The sequence below is a fragment of the Nicotiana tabacum genome, chromosome 12 (genome assembly GCF_000715075.1).
Source record: "Nicotiana tabacum cultivar K326 chromosome 12, ASM71507v2, whole genome shotgun sequence".
In the NCBI taxonomy this organism is placed as follows: domain Eukaryota; kingdom Viridiplantae; phylum Streptophyta; class Magnoliopsida; order Solanales; family Solanaceae; genus Nicotiana; species Nicotiana tabacum.
In genome coordinates, this window is record NC_134091.1 from 34,347,399 (window position 1) to 34,368,789 (window position 21,391).

The window sequence follows — 21,391 nt, forward strand, 5'->3', positions numbered from 1 at the left end:
CGTACAAGGAAACCATATCATGTGCAACCAGACTTCAGCTATCAAGCTAAGTCCAAAAATAATCCGTTAACCACCAGAAACTCACCCGAGGCCCCGATACCTCAACCAAACATACCAATACATCCCAAAATACTATACGAACTTAGTCGAATCCTCAAACTACCTCAAATAACATGAAAAACACGAATCACCCTCCGATTCAAACTTAATGAACTTGAAATTTTCAATACTACAACCGATGTCGAACCCTATCAAACCACGTACTATTGACCTCAAATTTTGCACACAATTCATATTTAACATTACGGATCTACTCCAACTTCCGGAATCGGAATTCGACCCCGATATCAAAAAGTCAACCCTCCGGTCAAACTTCCCTAAATTCGACTTTCGCCATTTCATGCCTAAATTAGCTACAGACCTCAAATTTACAGTCCGGACACGCTTCTAAGTCCAAAATCACCCAATGGAGCTAACGGAACCGACAGAACTCTATTCCGGAGTCATCTTCACACACTTCCGACTACGGTCAAACTCCTGAGACTTAAACCTCCATTTTGGGACTAAGTGTACTGAGAAGCACTCCGAAACCAAAAACAAGACCTCCCGACAAGTCACTCATGCAAAAACATATACGGAAAAAATAGCAAATAGGGGATCGAGGCTAATACACTCAAAATGATCGGTCGGTTCGTTACAACAAATGTGTACCTAATGCTCAAAATGAATTGTAGAATAGCCAAATAAAAGCAAATGGAGTTCAACTATTGATTTCAGACAAGAGCAATAATGCAGTAATGATCTCACACCTCCATAGCTCTTAAGAACCCAGAAAGTAAACGACATCTTCACACGATTCACCCTTTTTTTGAAATTTTCTTTTTAGATCTCCATTGAGAGTTTAGAATTTTAAAATTCTGTTTTTGAGACGCTTTTCTGAATTTTCAGCTGATAGATGAATGAATGTGAGCGTGTGTGAATTTTTAGAGATGTGTATATGTGTGTGAGAGTAGTATCTAGCCCCTTAAATGCAGATTGAAAGCTTCTCTTATGAAACAAATATGAGAATCATTTCACATGCACCCTCCCTAAAAATAAGGAAAAATAGCATCTTCCCAACCAATTCGGACAACTGTCCCTTCTTCAAGTACTATGTTATTATTTACAGCCCATTTTCTTCTAAATTTATCCTTTTCAACCCCCCAATTTTACCCAATTTGCTTAGCTTATTGCACGTTAATCCTTTTCTATAAGCTTCCTACATAACTACCTAAGATTCTCTAAACCAATTCCCTACATTGCCCTTCAACACTTCAGTATTTACCCCTCTTTGTTCTTACCTTTCCCAATACTTACTACCTCTCTAATACTTAATAGAACAAACATCTACCACACGAAAAACCAACCGGACTAGACTAACAGTAAATTAACAAATCCAAAACTAAAACATGAATCCATTGAATTAATAATTAACTAAACATGCTAATTATACTAATGAGCAATTTAGACTAAGAAAACTCAGACATCATGTAATATTGAAACCCTATACTAAAAAAAAGAAAAGATAACTTTAATGAACTAAAACGGTGAAAGCATTAGAAAAGGGAAGGATTATACCTATTTGAGTTAATTCAGAATAATGACACTGACCATGGTGAGCTACAACTGAACCCTAGCAAATAAACGCGGATTCCGGCGTGTAAGAGGAATTGCTACATTAGCATTGGCCGTCAATTTCTCATACGAGCCAATGTTATATGTAGCAATGCTAATTGCGAGCCGAATTTTTGAAAGGAGATGAAGTTTCTTGAAAGTAACTTGGTCGGACAGATTTTGGAGACCAACAAACGATCTAAAACTAAAATCAAATAACGACTTACCCAAAAACCATTGCTTGATATAAGTTAAAGGTCGTAAATGAACCAGAGAAAGGACTGGGCGATTTTTGGATTTTACTTGATTTCTCATATTTGAAAATCGGTGAATTTGGTGGGGATTTTTGGAAAGTTGATGGTAGATTAATGTCACGACCCAAAATCTAACTAGTCGTGATGGCACCTAACCTAACCCGCTAGGTAAGCCAATTATTAACTATCTAATTCCTATAACAATTATTAAAGCAATTTAAGTAAAGAAAAATCTTAATCTTATACATTACCCAAGGCTACCATTAATCTTAATCTTGTACATAAACATAGTTTTATGAATCTAAGGCTACCATGAACAAGAGGCAGCTACAATCGGAACGCATGTATATTTTTAGATCCAGCTCCCAACGAACGCGGCAACATCAGCAGCCAACATCTGCACGCAAGGTGAAGAACTGTAGTATGAGTACAATCGACCCCATGTACTCAATATATAACAAACCTATCCTTAGGTTGAAAGTAGTGACGAGCTTGTACCAAGGTCGGGTCCAAGACCAATAGTCAACAACAGTCCATAACAACGTAAAGCAATTAATACAAGAAGTAACTCAGAGATAAAATACTCAGCAAAATTATGATTTTCGAAAATAGTTCTGTCTTTCAAGTACCTCAGTGAAAACCCAAATCGTTTATCGAAGTTGCTAAAAATATAAATAAGTTTGAAAACTGTAATTTTCCCAAAATTCCTTTCAATGATAATTAAGATGTCTCATTTTCTTTCCAGATAACCAGCGTAAAACAAATGCATCACTATGCCCATATGTCAACACGTGTGAGAAATCATGCATGACGTGATACCGTACAACATGAGAAAAATACATCTATATGCATGTATGTCATGTGTGCATATCAATGCAATGTTATATGTGATGCACCATGCTGACATCCTCATGTGCTCACACTCTCGAATACTCAACCACTCGGTACTGTATATGGCCCATACGGCCCAAGGAAGATCCATCCCAGAACATATATATCACTGACTTTTAGTCGCCCAGTACCGAGGAAGGCCAACCCATCCCTGTGGAGAAGATCCATCTCCAGATTCACACTCTCAAAATCAACCACTTGGTATTGTATATGGCCCATACGGCCCAGGGAAGATCCATCTCGGAACATATATATCACTGACTATAAGTCACCAGTACCGAGGAAGGCCAATACAGCCTTGTGGAGAAGATCCATCTCCATATAATATCAATTGCGCTCACTGGGTGTGTGTGCAGACTCCGGAGGGGCTCATTCAGCCCAAGCACTATCATAAATCAGTATCAATATCAGAATCAATCAGGGCCTCAACCTCACCCAGTCATCAATCTCTCCAGTCTCTCTCTCTCATGGGCTCACAATGTCATGAAATAGCCCGAAAATGATGTTATGATGTATCAATAAATAACAACAGAGGCTGAGATATGACATGCATATGAATGCGTATGACTGAGTATGTAATGCAATGAAAGCAGATAAATTAACAACAGAAATGACCTCGGTGGGTCCCAACAGGATAAACATGTAGTCTAAACATAGTTTATAGCATGAATCACATTTTGATAACTCTAGTACGTAGAGATTTCATGATTTCAGACAAGTTCAAATAACTACACAGTACCACATAAATAACTGTCATAGTTCACACGGTGCACGCTCACACGCCCGTCACCTAGCATGTGCGTCACCTCAACACCAAATGCATAACACGTATACTTAGGGTTCATACCCTTAGCTCCAAGATTAGAAGAGTTACTTACCTCGAACAAGACGGATCCAATTCCGAGCAAGATAAAAAATGCCCGAGAAATTCCACTATGCACGTATCAACTTCTAAACGACTCGAATTCAGCCATAATAAATTTGATTCAGTCCACACAATTTATAGGAATTAATTTCATAACAAAATACTAATATTTTTTTACAAAATCCGAAATTACGCTCCAAAAATTGTATGTGGGGTCCACATCTCGGAATCCGACAAAACTCATAAAATATGACAATACATCCAATTACAAGTTCAACCATACTAATTTCACTCAATTCCGACTCCAAATCGATGTTCAAAACTTAAAATTTCATATTATGAACTTTAGGCCAACACCCCCAATTTACTCTTTAAATTCATCAACCAATCGCTAAAAATGAAGATAGATTCATGGAATATAATCATAAGGGAGTCAAGAACATTTATTCCAAGTTATGTGAAAAACTTCCTCTCCAAAGTCGCCCAACCCGGGCTCCAAAATGTCCAAAATGAGAAAAATCTTGAAAAACCCTCATTTTTAACACTGCCCAGGCATTTTCGTCGCACCTGCGCATCCGCTTCTGCGGATGAAAATACGCGCCTGTGGACACAGCCAGCCCTCCAAAGCCTCGCAGATGCACATTCCCCTTCGCACCTGCGTTCGCCCCAGGCCAGTCCCGCATCCGCGCCAACCACGCCGCACCTGTGGCCAAGACCCTCACAGGTGCGATCACACCAGAGGTAGCAGTTCCTGCATTTTCCTTAAGTCCGAATTTGATCCGTTAACTATCCGAAACTCACCCGAGGCCCCCAGGACCTCAACCAAATATATCAACAAGTCCCATAACATAATACGGACCTACATGATGCCTCAAATCACACACACAAAAAAAGAATCACACCTAAATTCAAAATTAATGAACTTTGAAACTTCAACTTCCACAACCGATGCCGAAACCTATCAAATCAGGTCCGATTGACCTCAAATTTTGCACACAAGTCACATTTCACATTACGGACCTATTTTAAATTTCCAAAATCGGATTCCGACCCCGATATCAAAAAGTCAACCCTGGTCAAACTTCCCAAAATTCAACTTCCGCCATTTCAAGCCTAATTCCACTACGGGCCTCTAAATAATTTTTCGGACACGCTCCTAAGTTTAAAATTACCATAGGGAGCTATTGAAATTATCAAAATTCAAATCCGATATCGTTTACACATAAGTCAACATCCGATTGACTTTTTCAACTTAAGCTTTCCATTATGAGACTAAGTATCTCAATTTATTCCAAAATCTCTCCGGATCCAAACTAACTAATCTGATAGGTCATAATACAACTATAAAACATAAATCGAGCAATAAATGGGGAACGGGGTTGTAATAATAGAAACGACCGGCTGGGTCATTATAATTAATGACGGGGATGGGGTGAGGAATGTGGGGTATGACTTTGAGGAAGTTTGGAGTGGTGCCGCCGTTGTAGGGCGATTTCCTACGGCGGCTCTGAGAGAGAATCAAAGAGATGAAAGATAAAGGGAAGTGGAAGTATTCTCTAAGGTTGGGGGAGGGGGGATTCAGACAGTTATATGGGGATGGGGTGGTCAGTTCCTAGCCGTCGGATTGACTTAGATGAGGGGATATGATCCTTTGTGAAAAAACGACATCGTTTTGGAACATTAAAATAGGACCAGGTGAATTAAAAGTCTGGGTTGGGGATTCTACGGCTTTTGGGCCTCACCATGAACTTGCCCATATGAAATTTAAAGACCCAAACAAGCCTACTTCTTTCTTACTTTGATTTTAAGCTCTAGTCAAGTTAATTAAAATCCTAAATTAAATCCTAACTCAAATCTAATATGCAAAATTAAACCTACTTACCTATTTTTTTTTAACAATTAACTAATTTAATTAACTAATAATGCATGTAAAGTTACTAATATATGTGATTTTCATGTATTAATCCTACAATTAATAAGTGATTAATTTCTAAAAATACAATTAAAACCTAAAATAACAGGGAATGAAGAGCTGAGCAGGGACTTCCCAAATGAGGGATCTAGGGTTTAAACTCACTTGCATACCTTTTCGGTCGAACGTGTCGCACATGATTTGCCTAGTACGATTTACCCTCTTGTGTGATTTGCGGACTATTACACAAGAGCAGAGTTTACCCTGTGAGTACTCGAAAGGTAACGACCACAGATTCTTGTTAGAGAAAACACTTAGTTAATCACATAATACTTCTCCTTTATATAACTCATATGTCCATGCAACCATCACATAAAAATCTTCTATTTAAGGAGAGATACAAATGTATATATATAGCCATGGATATATCCATGATAAACTCACTCTCACTTGCAATATAGAATTTGCGAAAGCGCAATGCACGTGATAAGAATTATAGCTTAATAAATTAAGTGCTAGTAAACAAGTTAGAGCAATTAATTGATTAGGAAAAAAAGAGGAATGAGTTGTACAAATATTTTATTAGGTTGTGATGAAAAATGATTAATTAGAGCATGTTCGGAATAAAATCAATCTTAGTATATGTGACAGCTAATGATCCGCTTGTATAGATTGGAGCTACCTTGTTAACTGTTATTAGAGAGAAAAGAGAATTATTTTTGAACTTGTCAATGCACAAATTTTTTTCTCGCTCTACAAATGTTAACATATTGTGTACAAGAAAGAGCAAAAAATATAATATTTGTTATTCTCTTTATTAATTAAGAAGCATTCTATAGTCTTTTTCTCTCTTTTTTCTCTCGATCCCAATTTCCGCTTTTGACTTACTCCCTTTGTTTCAAATTTGATGAGTTACTTTCCTTTTTAGTTAGTTCCAAAATAAATGACATATTTTTATATTTGGAAATAATTCAACTTTAAACTTTTATTTTACCTATTTTAACCTTAATGAGAAACTTATATAACCACAAAATATCATGACTCCAAAAAGCTTTTACCTCTTAAACTTTTAAGACAACGAGTTTCAAAAGTCTTTTTTTAAAAAAATTTTGTGTCGAGTCAAACTATCTTATCTAAATTGAAACAGAAAAGTATTGTTTAACGTGTTACTGTATAACCAGGTCATATAAATCGGAAAAAGTAAACTTTGGGAGAATCTCTCTTTTTTTACTAGTGCTTTAGACAATTTTTCACCTTTTGCATTCTTTGACATTTTGTTTTACCTTAGAACAGGTGGTGAATTGGCAACACTCATTGCCAATTTCGTCTTAAGAGTTAAGAGTCAAGGAAATCTTTTAGCAAACTTCTTGTTATTAGTTTATTTACTAAAAATACAATTTAAAGGATAAGCTTATTCATTTCTTAATTTGTTAGGGTCAAATTGACGTTCAATTAATTTGCGCCTGAAACATGTGTTTTATGAAGGCAAAAACATAATGACAAGTATATCAAGTTCAGAATCTTTGCGTTTATTTGAAATGGAGATGTTGACGTTTTCTTTTACATCCACATGTAACCAAAGTAAAAATAAAATGTCTGAATGGGAAGTGGGAACTTAAAAAGCGAATACTTTAGCTTTTTTTCTAAAGGGCTTGTCGGTAGAGAGTTGAACTAGTATTTAGACATAAATTTGATTTGAAAAAATAAGTTTTTGAAGATGAGATGAAGGACCCGCTTGGCCATAAATTTAGCCAAATTTTTTCCATTTTTTTTGTTGCCAAATACGTGTTTGTTCATAAATTGTATTCATATTTTGGCAAATTTTCAAATCCCAAATCGCAAAATCAGCTCAAAATTGCAAATCGCAAAATCGCAAAACAAGAGCTGGTTTTGGCCCAAAATATTACTATTAAATTTTTATTTTATTTTTAAAATTGCCCCAAACTTCTGTATTTTATAAAAGAGCCCACTATTTATTATATTGTAACAATGTTGTTTCATCTTGTCAATCATATGATATTGTATTATGCAGTTCATTATAAAAATAATAATTTTGTACTAAATTTATTTATGAACCGTTGATATCCAATTTTTTCCTACCTTTCCTTCAATTAATTTCTTTGTGTTTCTTGATCTTTACTACCTTGGACAAGTTATTTTATATAGTTCTTGCTTTTCAATATTTTTTGCTTAAAACAATGCTATATTAATATTATATTTTAGTCCAAGTTATTAATACAAAGAAGCCCAAAGAAATCGATTTAAAGAAGGGAAAAAAGCCTACCAATTTCAGCCAACCCATTCTCTTTCATTAGCCTACCCAATTCCCATAGACCCAATATGTCCAAGCCCAAATATCATTCCTAAAAGAACTTCAACTCTTAAAGATTAAATTAGGTTTTCTTCTCATTGCCAGCAACGTCTCCTTCCCCCTTTTTTGCAAACTTCACCATGGCAGACTATTACCTCAGAATTGTTCCTCCATTTTTGTGAAACTCCGTACAATTGCGTTTCTCTAGCCCCTTTCTAGCACAAGATTAAGTCAACAGTAGAGGTCAAAGAACCTTTGAAATCTCTGAAAAGGCAGAGATAACAGAGATTTAAACGGCTCTTTTTCGGACTCCACACTCAACCCGTGACCCTTCTGATTTTGGATTCAAATTTCAAATCAAAACTCAACTTCCATCTATAAATACTCCCCAAAGGCTTCAGACGAAAGAGAGCTCGAACACGGTGAAAACCAAGTTTTTGGACCATAAAAAATCTCTCTCGACTCAACTCAATCTTTCAATCTTGATTTTTCTTTTAGCACATACAATCTAATACTCAAAAGTTCTGTAATTTTGTTGTTCAACTCTTGTCTTGTGGAGTAGATCTAAAATCTCCAAAGTTCCAGTTCACTGCCCCTCAAGAGGTAAATTCTAATCCACTTTGTTTATTTTATTGTTGTTAAAATACTATGTTTTAGAAATCATGTTTATAGAAGATTGTTACTGCTGGAAATCGCGTGTTAGGTAAAAATGTTCATGAGTTACAGTGTATGTTAATGTTAGTTATATCTGTTTATTTTAAATTAGATTAACATGAACTTGTTTTGTATTAAGATTTTATTTGTATCATTTAGATCTCAGAACCTTAGTGAAAGTTCTGATTATTTTATATTACCCACATAGAATTGAAAAGTATTTGCAGTAGAAATCATATCTTAGGTCCTTTTTTGCACATGTTAGATACTATTTAAGAATGTAGCTTTGGATTAAATAACTTTGAAATGTTCACTTCATGCTTGCATTTCTTGGGGGAAGTGCACAGTTAGCCACTAATTAGAGCTTTATTTACTCTTTAGCCACCGTTTAAAATGTATTTACTCTTTAGCCAGTGCTTTAATGAACTTTTAATGAACGTTTACTTGCTTTAATGAACTTTTACCCGCCCAGACAAAAATACCCCTGTGCTAGACATGTTGTCCTTAACTTCATGACTGTTGTGTAAATATTAAGGACAAAGTGTCCTGAATTAGCACCTTTTGTTTTAAACTTTAGGACATCATTTCCTTAACTGCATATGTGCAGTGTAAATGTTAAGGACATGGTGTCCTTAACTTCATGAGTGTTGTGTAAATATTAAGGACAAAGTGTCCTGTATTAGCACCTTTTGTTGTTAAACTTTAGGACATCATGTCCTTAACTTCATACGTGCAGTGTAAATGTTAAGGACATGGTGTCCTTAACTTCATGTGTGCAGTGTAATGTCCTTAACTTCATGAGTGTTGTGTGACATGGTTCGCTTAATATCCAGAAGTTAAGGACATTTCAAAAACGTTTGTCCTCAATATTAAATTCCTAGTTCAATATTTCAGGACACTTAGAAAATTATGTCCTAGCATTTACTTGTTTCGCTTCATGTCCAGAAGTTAAGGACATTTCAGAAACGTTTGTCCTCAATATTAGATTCCTAGTTCAATATTTCAGAAAGTCTATGGAATTTCCCTTGGAAAACTTTCAGGAGATGTCGTCTCTGTAGGATACATTTAGAGCCTTTTCCTTTAATTGAGCAAATTATAGCATTATTTTCCCTTATGAATGTTTGATATGCCTGGTTGTGCTTATTTCCCTAGTTGGCAATATCATAGTGTTGTTTGAAGAGTACTGAATTGCAAGATGTCGTCTCTGTAGGATACATTTAGAGCCTTTTCCTTTAATTGAGCAAATTATAGCATTATTTTCCCTTATGAATGTTTGATATGCCTGGTTGTGCTTATTTCCCTAGTTGGCAATATCATAGTGTTGTTTGAAGAGTACTGAATTGCAAAAGCAATTCTACTTGAATAAAATGAAAGAACAAATTAGACAATTTTGTATATATTGTAATTTATATCAAATGTATAAAAGGTTCAGTGACAAGTGTGAGAATATGCTACGAAATTGGTTATGACTTCAAATATTAAATCTTGATCTTATGCAAATATCTAAATCCTTTTCTCTTTGTATGTTGTTTTCTCTAGGCACAGTTTATTTATTTTTAATTAGAAGACTATACAATGCCGCTGGGACTGTTGTTAGGTTTAGGGAGAACTTTCAGAAGAAAACGCACTTCATCTCTCGACATTCTTACTTCAAAACGGGTTCCTCGAGGCTACTACAAGGGAAAGAATTGCAAGCCTACTGGTTTCCACACTCGCAAAGGTTTGAAATCTCTATTCAAGTGTTGCGAACTACTATTCTTTTGTCTTTTCTCTCTAGTTGGAACATATTTTCAATAGCTTTACAGGAATTTCTATATTTCAATGAATACTGATTGGTACCCAACTACCTGTAGTATTTGGTACACTAGATGCCAGAAAAAAGGTTGAGCCTAAAGGTTTGAAATCTCTATTCAAGTGTTGCGAACGACTATTCTTTTGTCTTTTCTCTCTAGTTAGAACATATTTTCAATAGCTTTACAGGAATTTCTATATTTCAATGAATGCTGATTGGTACCCAACTACCTGTAGTATTTGGTACAGTAGATGCCAGAAAAAAGGTAGAGCCTAAAACTGCACGATGCCATCACCATTCGCCACCATTGTTCTACTCGGAAGTCGGAAGTGAAATCTTTATGCAGTCTTGACATATAAATGAATTTTTTTCTTATCATCTATGGTTAAGCTCGTAATGTTAGTAAGTCTTTTACGTCTCATACTTTTGAGAAAGATTATGATTTGATTGATCTATGTGATTGCTTATGCACCTCTCTAACCTACATCGTGATATATGTATCCTTACTTTTTCTTTCATCCCCCTTCTCCAATTTCCAAATGGTATGTAAAGTGGTATATCTGAGGAGTCATATGATGTTTGGCTTGAATCATCAAACGAGAAAAGAAGGAGAGTACGGAAAACCTGAACAAAATGTTCTGACTTTGTTTGTTACCTGAGAAGATGTATCGTGTATGAAACTAAGGATAATGTTTTTGAAAATGACATGGTGTTTTGTTTGATTTGTTACAAAAATGGACATTACTTGCAGTTTTGTTTGATTGTTACAAATTCCAGAGGTACAAAAAGTTTAACCTTAGGTTTTTGACAGTGAAGATATCGTATATCATTTTTTCTCTATTTTTCTTGCTAAGTTCATACCCGAGAATAGTAGTCTTATTGGAAGTTTATGTTTGACTGTTTCCTCGACATAATCTTAGATTACTGTTATAACCAGGAAATCCAGTCTCCTCGATGTAAACAAATTGTATGGTTGCAGCTAAGGCCATTGAATTTCTTGTTCTTGTCGCCCAGCCTATTTTTGTCTCAATTCCAACAATCATAATGTGTCCGTAATGAAAAAGTAGAAATACTGAATTCCCTTACTTCGAAAGCTATATATTCCAGGGTTTTATGAAGCTGGAAATATCAATAATTATTTTTGGTCACATAGAAGCACACCGATATTTCTGTATATATCTAATAACAGATTGTTCTTTCTTGTTCCAGGTGGTTATGTTGTTATGCAAGAGAAGCTGCCTAACTATGTAGTTCCAGATTTGACCGACTTCAAGGTATTTAACTTTGACTGAAGTATTAACCAATCAACATTTTTTCTGATCAATGTTCCTTTCGTTGCTCACCTTCTAGCCTTTCCACTTGATGAAGAGCAATCAAACGTAATTTTCTTTTTTGGTAACAATTGTGAATATTACCATTGATAACAAAATTAATCAAATACACCTAGAGAGCTCCTAGCTTCTTCAAAGAAACTGGGACTCCATAATATCTTTAATTACACAATAGTCTCTGTATGAATCCTCTACTCCTATATCCTCTATTTGACACTTTGATCATCTCAATTCTCTCTCGTCTCTTTTAATCTGTGTAACTATAGTATTCGTCTGTACACTTCCACCCTGAAACAGTTTTTTATTCCTAGCAGCCACTACTTCCTTCTTGAGCTTCTGCCAGTGCTTCCTTCTAATAAATGTAAAAAGATTAAACTTACTGTAAATAAATTGCACAATAGTCTCTGTATGAATCCTCTACTCCTATATCCTCTATTTGACACTTTGATCATCTCAATTCTCTCTCTTGTCTCTTTTAATCTGTGTAACTATAGTATCCGTCTGTACACTTCCACCCTGAAACGGTTTTTTATTCCTAGCAGTCCATACGTGATGAATTGTAGCCCCCCAAATAGCAGCCACCACTTCCTTCTTGAGCTTCTGCCAGTGCTTCCTTCTAATAAATGTAAAAAGAGTAAACTTACTGTAAATAAATTGCTAAAAGTAAAAAGAGTACCATGTGCTTTCATCACTCATTTACCCATGTTTTCACCTCTAGTCTTAGCCCGTTTTAGGTCATGCAGCTTGAAATGGTGAGCATGGTTTAGAGGAGTTGGTGAATATTGAAGTATTGACCAATCAGTATTTTCTCTGATCAATGTGCCTTTTCCGGTTGCTCACCTTCTAGCCTTTCCGCTTGATGAAGAGCAATCAAACTTAAAAGTATAACCATTCATTGTTCCATTTACGTTCATCAAACTTAAAAGTATAACCATTCATTGTTCCATTTACGTTCATCAAGAGTAAGCTTGATGTAAATAATTTGCTAAAAGTAAAAAGAGGCAACAGGTGCTTTCATCACTCATTTACCCATGTTTCCACCTCTGGTCTTAGCCCCATTTTGGGTTATGCAGTTCAGCTAAACTTAGCAAGTTGATAGCATTCCTTTAGATCTCTTTATCCTTTCTGCCATTCTAAGACTCTTTCTTCAGCTAGGGGAATGGCTGACAGAAAGAAAGGAAACAAACCGTCTTCCTCCTCCTCCCATCCCCACCCCCCACCCTTGCTTAAGGAGAGAATCTGTTATTTAACTGCAGTTGCTGACTTGCTTCCATGTTCTTATGTTCTTCCATATGTATTAGTTTATAAGGACATCTTGCTTTCTGATTTCATTCTGTATTTTTAAGTAGTTTTTAATTAAACAACGGTTCTACCAAAACAAATAGAGATGGTTTCAATAAGCTTTTCTTCCCCTTTTTTCTTTCAATTCTGTTCCTGCTCAATTGTATAGTCAAATCTCATCCATGCATGAACCAAAAGGAATAGGGTTATTTCTTAGTCGTATATCTCCCTTACAATGGACAATTCTGGAGTCCAACGAGTCCTATTCACCCTAACCCTTGCCTAAGAAGTCCTGAATCCTATTATCATATTTTCTTCCAATACTGTCTTGTAAATCAGTAATTGCCTATCAGACCGCCTACTTATAATAGTTTATAGTTTAAAAATACTGTTAATCATAATGCAAATAACAATTTAAATAAGGGTGATAACGATATAATTACAATGCAGAAAACAAAAATATATTGACAATGTAGGCACTGCAATCTTTACAACTATTTCTACTGGTTATCTGTTTAGAATTTATTTAAGTATTTGTCACATATATGCAGTAAATTTTCATGCTTCATGAGTGATACATTTTTTTTTAAATCAAGAATTTTTGAAATTAGTAAATATACTGGTTCAAGCGTATGTCTACCTCTTATTTTTTTGAAATTGTTGCACAAATTCATCTATAGCAACCTTTGTACCTTTGTATGTTTTCCAAATAAAATTGGATAGTAAAAATAAATGGTGTTTGCTGTAAACTAGCTACAAGTTTGTATCTTAAACTCTCTAAAAGTGTGTATACCATTCTTATTCTATCCTATTAATTAATTCTGATAAGTTAATTAATTAGTTGTTCTCTCTTAATAAAGAATTGAGGAAGATTAATGTTGGAATATAATATGATGCTAATAGCATTCAAGCCTCCGTTGAAAATTGGTATGAAAAGTAGGAGTTAACTTATTAGTCCCTAAGAGTTTTAATAGGTCCTAAAAGTCCGTCCCACAGATAGGGGCAGGTCTAGTTGATAAACACATTTCTTCTGGTGACGACCTTTTAGAGGATATCCAATTCATTGCAGCTTGTGTTAGTGTATGATAACGAGATAGAAATGCCGTCAATTTGCCTTTGGCATATTTTGTAACTTTTAAACTCGGAGTCTTGCCTAGAATATATGTGCGTGACAATCCTTTCTGTTATGCTCCTATTGGACCTGTATGTTTGTTATTACCCCCAGTACTCATCTTGTTTTACTTTCTCTTTTATTATTTTTGTTGTTTTGGAGAATTAATTATCTTGTTTACTCACATAAGGGATTTGTGAAGTAATACAGACCAGCATAAATAAGATCAGTCATGTCTAAGAACTATTTATAATTTCTGTTGTTCATAGAGTACCCAAAATCACTCATTGGCAATTTCTTTCCTGTCCATGAGATGATTAAAAAACGATATAACATTTGGAACTAGATTGTGGTCTATCTGGAAATGTGCTTATCAAAATATGAGATGTCTTCACTCGTTACTGCCTTTGTTCTTTTTCCGTGACGTATCGTAGATGAGGTAAGAGCCTTAGAGAGTGCATAACGATATATAGATGTTAAATAAGTTGGTCAGCTAGAGGTTTAACAAGATACTTTTTGTGAAGATAACACTATCTTGGTGTATTATTAATGAACTTCTTTTGATTCATCTAAAGAAATATATAATTTTCAGTCCCTTCTAGGAAATACGTTGGTACTTATGCTTTTTGTTTGGGCTCAGCACTTGCTTTTGATTTGTCTTTACATTCATTCACTTTCTTTTTGGCTAAAAGTTATCTAAAATGAAAACATTCTTTGGGTTATTCCATTATATTAACCTTTTCAAAGCCTTTTTAATATCTTGAAACAGGTTGTGCTTGAGGTAGGTTAAGACCTCGCACTTTCATAGCCCATGGATTAGGGCATGGACTTTTCAAGCATGCCCCAAATGAGCTAAATTTTCAGTAATCAGATTGCACTTTCTTGTATTCTGTGATCTGTTGCTTTCTTTCGTCTTGACATTCAATATTGGTGGGTGTTCACCTTTCACTCTTATCCAAGATAGTGATCCCCGTCTCAGCTTCTCTGGAAATTATCCATGAATTTACATAACTGCATTATGTACATAGTCTATAGTGTAGGTAAAAGAAACTAGTGTCTCTTTCTAGTGTAGTTGTGTAAGTTCTCGCTAGATCGTAGAAAATGTTTGTGGAACTTGTGACCCTTTTGTTTACTCATTTTATGTGAAGTTTTTTACACCTTGCAATTGATGAATTCCTTTCTTTTCTCTTTCTTTTGCAGCTGAAACCTTATGTATCCCAATGCCTGATAGAAATTAAAAGCACAAGTACGGAGGCAAACGAATCTGCAAAATAAGGTAGAAGGAGAAAAATGATGAACACTTCCTCCCATTTTCAAGTATATCAGGCTTTTCTGTCCTCATTTTCTAGCTAAACATGAAGGCGACAACTTGTTTCCCATTCTTGCACACTTCTACAGCTACATTCTGTTGGGATCAAGAAGTCTGGCCTTTTTTTTTTTTTTTTTTTTCATTTCTATTTTTAGGTACTCAACTTTTTAGCTAAACATGACATGGGTGACATGATCACCTCTCTTGGATACCTTTGTAGCTGCATTTTCTATGGAGATTAACTAGTTTGGTTGAATACCCCCCTAGACCAGAGGCGGATCCAGGATTCGGAGGTTGCGGGTGCCACACCATGTTATGCATACAGTATACATGTCAGTAGCTACAAAGACACATTAGGAATAATGTGTCGGTTCGCTTAGTTTTTGGTTAATTTGAATAGGCCTTTCATTCACAAAGCAAATAAGTTTGATTTTAGTTCAAATTTTTAACGCTTAATTTAAACACATTTTAAATAAAAATGCAAAAAGAAAAATAACATTTCATGAAAGAGCGCCTCTAATATAAATATTTTCTTAAAGAGTAACTTAACAATATATATTCTTTGTTTGACTAGATTAATTTACTTGTATTGTTCTTTGTTTATTTTTCATCTTAATTGTTGAGTTATATGATAATTATTTTCAAAGGAAAAATTTCTAACATTCAACCTATAATATTCGACTCAAAACACTATCGATCAAACCATTTAATTTTTTTTCAAAACCCAATAGAAGATATTGCTCAAATTATATTCCAATATATAAATTAATATTGTTTCATTAAAAATAAAAAAAATTATATGCTAATTAAAATCAATTCAAATTATCTATTGAAAATAATTGTTCATAAAGTAAGGTATAATGATATAAACAAAATGCGGACTGAAATTAAAAAAAAAAAAAGAACAGAGACTAAGCAAGTAATAAAATGAAGAAAAGGAGGGAAAGAGCCGAAAAAGAAGAAAAAATGGTGACACCCTAGGGCTCAACTGAAAATAAAGGAAAACTTAATAAGTAGAAAAAATGAAAAATCAAAGGAGTTGCTCTATCAGGGAATCGAACTTGCATTCATGATGTCAAAGAAAACCTTCAAAGGAAGGCTGAATCAATGGCACCCGCGTCCACTTTGTGACTTCTAGGTGTCACTGTATCCATCAAAGAGATATTATGTACATAATAAGAATTGTAGCGAACGGGTGCCATGACACCTACTTCATAAGGTAGATCCGCCCCTGCCCTGGACCAGAAAACGGCGAGGTAGTTAGGATAGGAATAAGATCAGTAGATACGCTTAGAATTAGGAGGAATAATTTGCAAATTCAATGCTTAAAGTTTAAAACAAAGGTATCTTTGCTGATTGGATTAAAATACTTAAAAGCAGAACCTTTTTCTTCAAAAAAGATAGAACGCGTGATATATGGTAGGTGCGCAAACTGTCTTCTACTCTTCTTTTACAAATATTCCATCTACACCAACTTGGATTAGGAAGGGGCATATATTGGGTATAATCGATAGCCTGAACCGATAAAATACTAATGAGTTATCGATATCGGGTTATTGGATAAATAGTTCGATAACGATTTAATGTTATTTGATTTTTAAGTTCGGGTCTCGGTTTTTTGCTAATTTTATTAATGGTTTAACCGATAGCCCAATAAACTTTAACAAAATTATAATTTTACTACTAAGTATATAAAGACACCTTATGACTTCATTTTCTCAATTCTTGACAGTTACTTTTCATCTTTATACCTTAATTATTAGAGTAAGTTTTAAACTTTTCTGAATTGTCATCTTAATTCTTGTCAAGATTTTTAAGCTTTAAAGAATCTGTAGTATTTGCAAGATTTGGATTTTATATTTTCCTATGAATTATGCCCGCTCGCAATGAAATAATTAGTAAGATTAGATTGTTGAATGTTTTATTCCTTACTCGTAGTAAATTATAACTTTCAAAATTGATATCATTCATTTGGATTTTCATATGCAAAGAAAGTTTTCTTTTCTAAAGTTGAAATTTAATCCTTATTTTCTTAAGAGTGAAAATTCAGGTCTTTTCTCTTATCAGTATGATCACGATTTCTTTAATAAAAACATGAAATTTTTGGATATTTTTATTCTTATTGGGTAAATAGATAATCGAACCGATAAAGATCGATAACCGACTAACCAATACATATCTTATCGGTTCGATTATCGGTTTAATATATTTATAAACCGATAACCGATATGTTGAACAACACCAACCGATGCCCACTCCTAAGGTGGATGTTTGTCCATTTTGGAGAGGGAGAAATGTAAGTTTAATTTGAAACCTTCGATGTATATTTGTCTATTTCGGTTAATTACCTTATTTTATTTTATTTTATTTTTGAAATATAGAAAAGGGACTTGGAAGAAATATGGTACTAATATATTAACATGGAAACTTAGCGCTCTTTCTTTTCTTTGTTGTTTGCACTCATGTCTTAATTTCAGCGTATAAATTCTTTCTAACAGGTGCCAATTCAAAGTGTATGCGGAAGTTATTTTCATCAAAAAATGTTTTTCTGGAAAATAAGAAAATATTTTCTATTTTCCGGTGTTTGATGGTAAGTGGAACAAGTTTTCTGAAAAATGTATATGAAAGATTAGTAATAACATTGGCAAATTATAGAGTGTTCTGATGGATTTTTTGAGTAATAAAGATTAATAATAATGTCCATGAAGTAAAAAAGTTAAGATAGTGGTGAGAAAAATGCTTGTTCATAAATGAGGGAAACTATTTTTTCCTTTTCTATGAAAAATGCTTTCCTTATAAAGTATTTTATTGTAATCAAATAATATGAAAATGGTTCCCATGACACATATTTTATTGAAAATTATCTTCCTGTTTTATCAAACACAATGGTGAACAAAATTAATTTTAGGGAGTATCTGACCTTTTCTTTCACTTCTCCCATCTTAGAGATCTCCAAATAAATTACTTTAATAAAATGGAAATAAACGTGGAAACTGAAAAAAGGGAACTTTTGCTTGCTAAATCATATAGTAGTAGTAATTGTGAAATCAAAATAAAGTATCATTTAAAGATTGGCAAAGGGCCAAATATACCCATGTACTTTCGAAAATGGTCTAGGAATACCATTCGTTATATTATTGGACTATGTATACCCTTCCCGTCATACTTTGGAACAAATATACCCTTATTTTGGATGGAGTGCCACGTGTCAGCACCAGATGAAAACGACCCATTTTTTTACCCGATCCGTTTTAAAAAATCCACCACCTGACCCGTTTTAAAATTCAGTTTTTTTAAAGCATATATTTTGTAAAAACTGAAATTTATTTTTGTAAAAACTGAAAAAAAAAAGAATTTACAAAATATATATTTTTAAGTCTTTTCAGTTTTTTAAAAGTATTCTTTTTGTAAAAACTGAAAAAAATTATTTTTTTTTAAAATGCTTTAAAAACTGAAAAATATATATTCTGTAAAAACTGGAAAAAAAAAATTTGCAAAATATATATTTTTATGTCTTTTCGGTTTTTTTAAAGTATTTTTTTGTAAAAATTAAAAAAAAAAATATTTTTTTTAAAGCTGGAAAAAAAAAGACTCTCCTAAATCAGTGGACTACATATGCATTAGTTTTAAAAAAATAAAAATATTTTGCAAAATCTTTTTACTCCTACACCCCTACTAAATCATATAATGATATTGTGAATAAAAATAAAGTATGATTTAAAATATTTGTACAAGAAGTTGAAGAATTTTGGGAGTCCGTTCCTTTGGTCGTACAAGAAGTATAATCTTCTAATTTACTCAATCTGTATTTTGTTATTCTTATTTAAATATTTAATTTAAAGTAAGATTATCAGAGTAAATTTCCACGCTTGCCCCACGTAAGAAAGTGTAAAGAAAGCTTCATTGCTTAGTCCTTTTAGCCACCGACTCAGCAAAACCAAACGGTTAGTCCAACACGAGTTCCATTTTTCCTTTTCTAATTAGTAAATTTCTAGCAGTGCATTTTGGGTCATCAACTTATAGACTTTTCAAAAAATCTAACATAACACGTCAAAAAAGTCATTTTTATGAACCTCATTACGAACCTCACATGAACTATCACAGAAACCTCTTTTGCCAACATTTTTTTATACTTATATATACCCTCCCCCCCCCCCCCCTCCATTTCCAAGAACATCTAGCCAAAAACAATACCATGGAAAACAGAAGGAGATTTTTCAAGAATCGTAGGGATCAGATGCAAATCAGCAAAAGCAAAGCAAAGTCCAATTCTATAATCTGCAAAAAGCACCCTAACCACAAGCAAAACCCCGGGGTTTGCTCCGTTTGTCTTAGTGAAAAACTCTCTATGCTTTCAAAAACGACTTCACGAAGTAATACTACAACTATTACTTCTTCTTCTTCTTCTTTGTCTTCTTTGTCTTCGTCTTCGGATGTGTCCTCGTGTTCTTCTCCACCTCATTATAGAACGGACAATAATGTGCTTACGAAAAGTAGATCGTTGGCTTTAATAATGAGAAGAAGAGAAGGTGGAATATTGGAAGAGAGTAATGGGAATAAGAAGAAAGGAGGATTTTTGTCTAAATTGTTAAATCTAAGGAGAAATATAAAGGATGAAGGATTGGCGCATTCAAGAACAATGAGAGAAAGGGTGATAACAAGACTCAGAACTACTGCAGCATGAAAATTTTAAAATTTTATCTTCTTCTTCTTCTTTTTTATTTGGTAAGATCTGTTTTATTATTATTAGTTTTTAGCTAGTCAAATTAGACAAAAGAAAAATATAGTACGAAAATAGGCCACGTCTGTATGAACTATATTCGTGGAAATTGTGAATGATTATCGGGAAAAACAATTACCTTTGAATATATAGTGTACAAAATTTTACAGTTTTGGTTCCTTCTTAGTGCTATGATGATGTGTTAACTTAACAACAACAATAACAACAATAACCCAGTAAAATTTCACTAATGGGGTCTGGGGAGGGTAATGTGTACGCAGACCTTACCACTAACCCGAGAGAGTAGAGAGACGGTTTCCGAAAGACCCTCGGCTCAAAAAACAAAAAGACAAAAGGACAAAAAGGGGATACAATATGAGTATCACAACAACAATCATATGATAAATAGGAACACCATGAAATCCAGAAGAAAGATGCAAAGTAAAGGGAGACAATATTAGTAAATATTAGTATCACCATAACAGTCATAAGAAAAATAGGAACACCATGAAATCTAGAAGAAAGATGCAAAGCAAAAGCGATAGCTAGTAAATAGGACATGCACTAAAAAGCAAAATAGTAAGCCACAACATTCCTACTAGCTATCTTAGACAAAAATCCTACATGGCTAGTTCCACCATGGTACGAAGTAAGGCATGACTCAACTACCTCCTAACCTACAACCCTAATACTCGACCTCCACATCTTCATATCAAGTGTCATGTCCTCGAAAATCTGGAGCCTCGCCATATCCTGTCTGATCACCTCTCCACAATACTTCTTAGGCCGCTCTCTACCTCTTCTCGTACCCTCCGCAACCAGCTGCTCACACTTCCGTACCGGAGCATCTGGCCTTCTTCTCTGAACATGTCCGAACAAAGCCTCGCTTCCCGCATCTTGTCATCAATGGGAGCCACATGCACCTTCTCCCGAATATCATCATTCCTAATCTTATCTATCCTAGTGTGCCCGCACATCCACCGCAACATCCTCATTTCTGCTACTTTCATCTTCTGGATATGTGAGTTCTTAACGGGCCAACACTCAGCCCCATACATCATGGCCGGTCTAACCACCGCTTTATAAAACTTACCTTTGAGTATCGGTGGCACTCTCTTGTCACACAGGACTCCAGATGCTAACCTCCACTTCATCCATCCTACCCCAATACGGTGTGTGACATCCTCATCGATCTCCCCTCCCCCCTGGATAACCGAACCAAGGTACTTGAAGCTTCCTCTACTCGGGATGACGTGTGAATCAAGCCTCACATCTACGCCCACTTTCCCTGGCTCAGCGCTGAACTT

The 21,391-nt window shown here is 34.6% G+C and overlaps 1 protein-coding gene across 1 annotated transcript; it reads left to right on the forward strand.

Annotated features, from left to right (window-relative positions):
- Positions 1-7,970: 7,970 nt before the first annotated feature.
- On the forward strand, positions 7,971-15,473 carry LOC107773084 (uncharacterized). Its single transcript, XM_016592528.2, has 4 exons — positions 7,971-8,489; positions 10,080-10,260; positions 11,542-11,606; positions 15,256-15,473. Exons 2-4 carry the CDS (start codon positions 10,116-10,118, stop codon positions 15,328-15,330), a joined length of 285 nt encoding a protein of 94 aa, XP_016448014.1. The 5' UTR covers positions 7,971-8,489; positions 10,080-10,115; the 3' UTR covers positions 15,331-15,473.
- The last annotated feature ends 5,918 nt before the right edge of the window (positions 15,474-21,391 follow it).

Excerpts from the sequence above, each read along its gene's own strand:
- LOC107773084 (XM_016592528.2), top strand. The coding sequence starts at position 10,116 with ATGCCGCTGGGACTGTTGTTAGGTTTAGGGAGAACTTTCAGAAGAAAA. Across the intron at positions 10,261-11,541 it reads TGGTTTCCACACTCGCAAAG|GTGGTTATGTTGTTATGCAA; the intron begins GTTTGAAATCTC and ends TTCTTGTTCCAG. Across the intron at positions 11,607-15,255 it reads CAGATTTGACCGACTTCAAG|CTGAAACCTTATGTATCCCA; the intron begins GTATTTAACTTT and ends TTTCTTTTGCAG.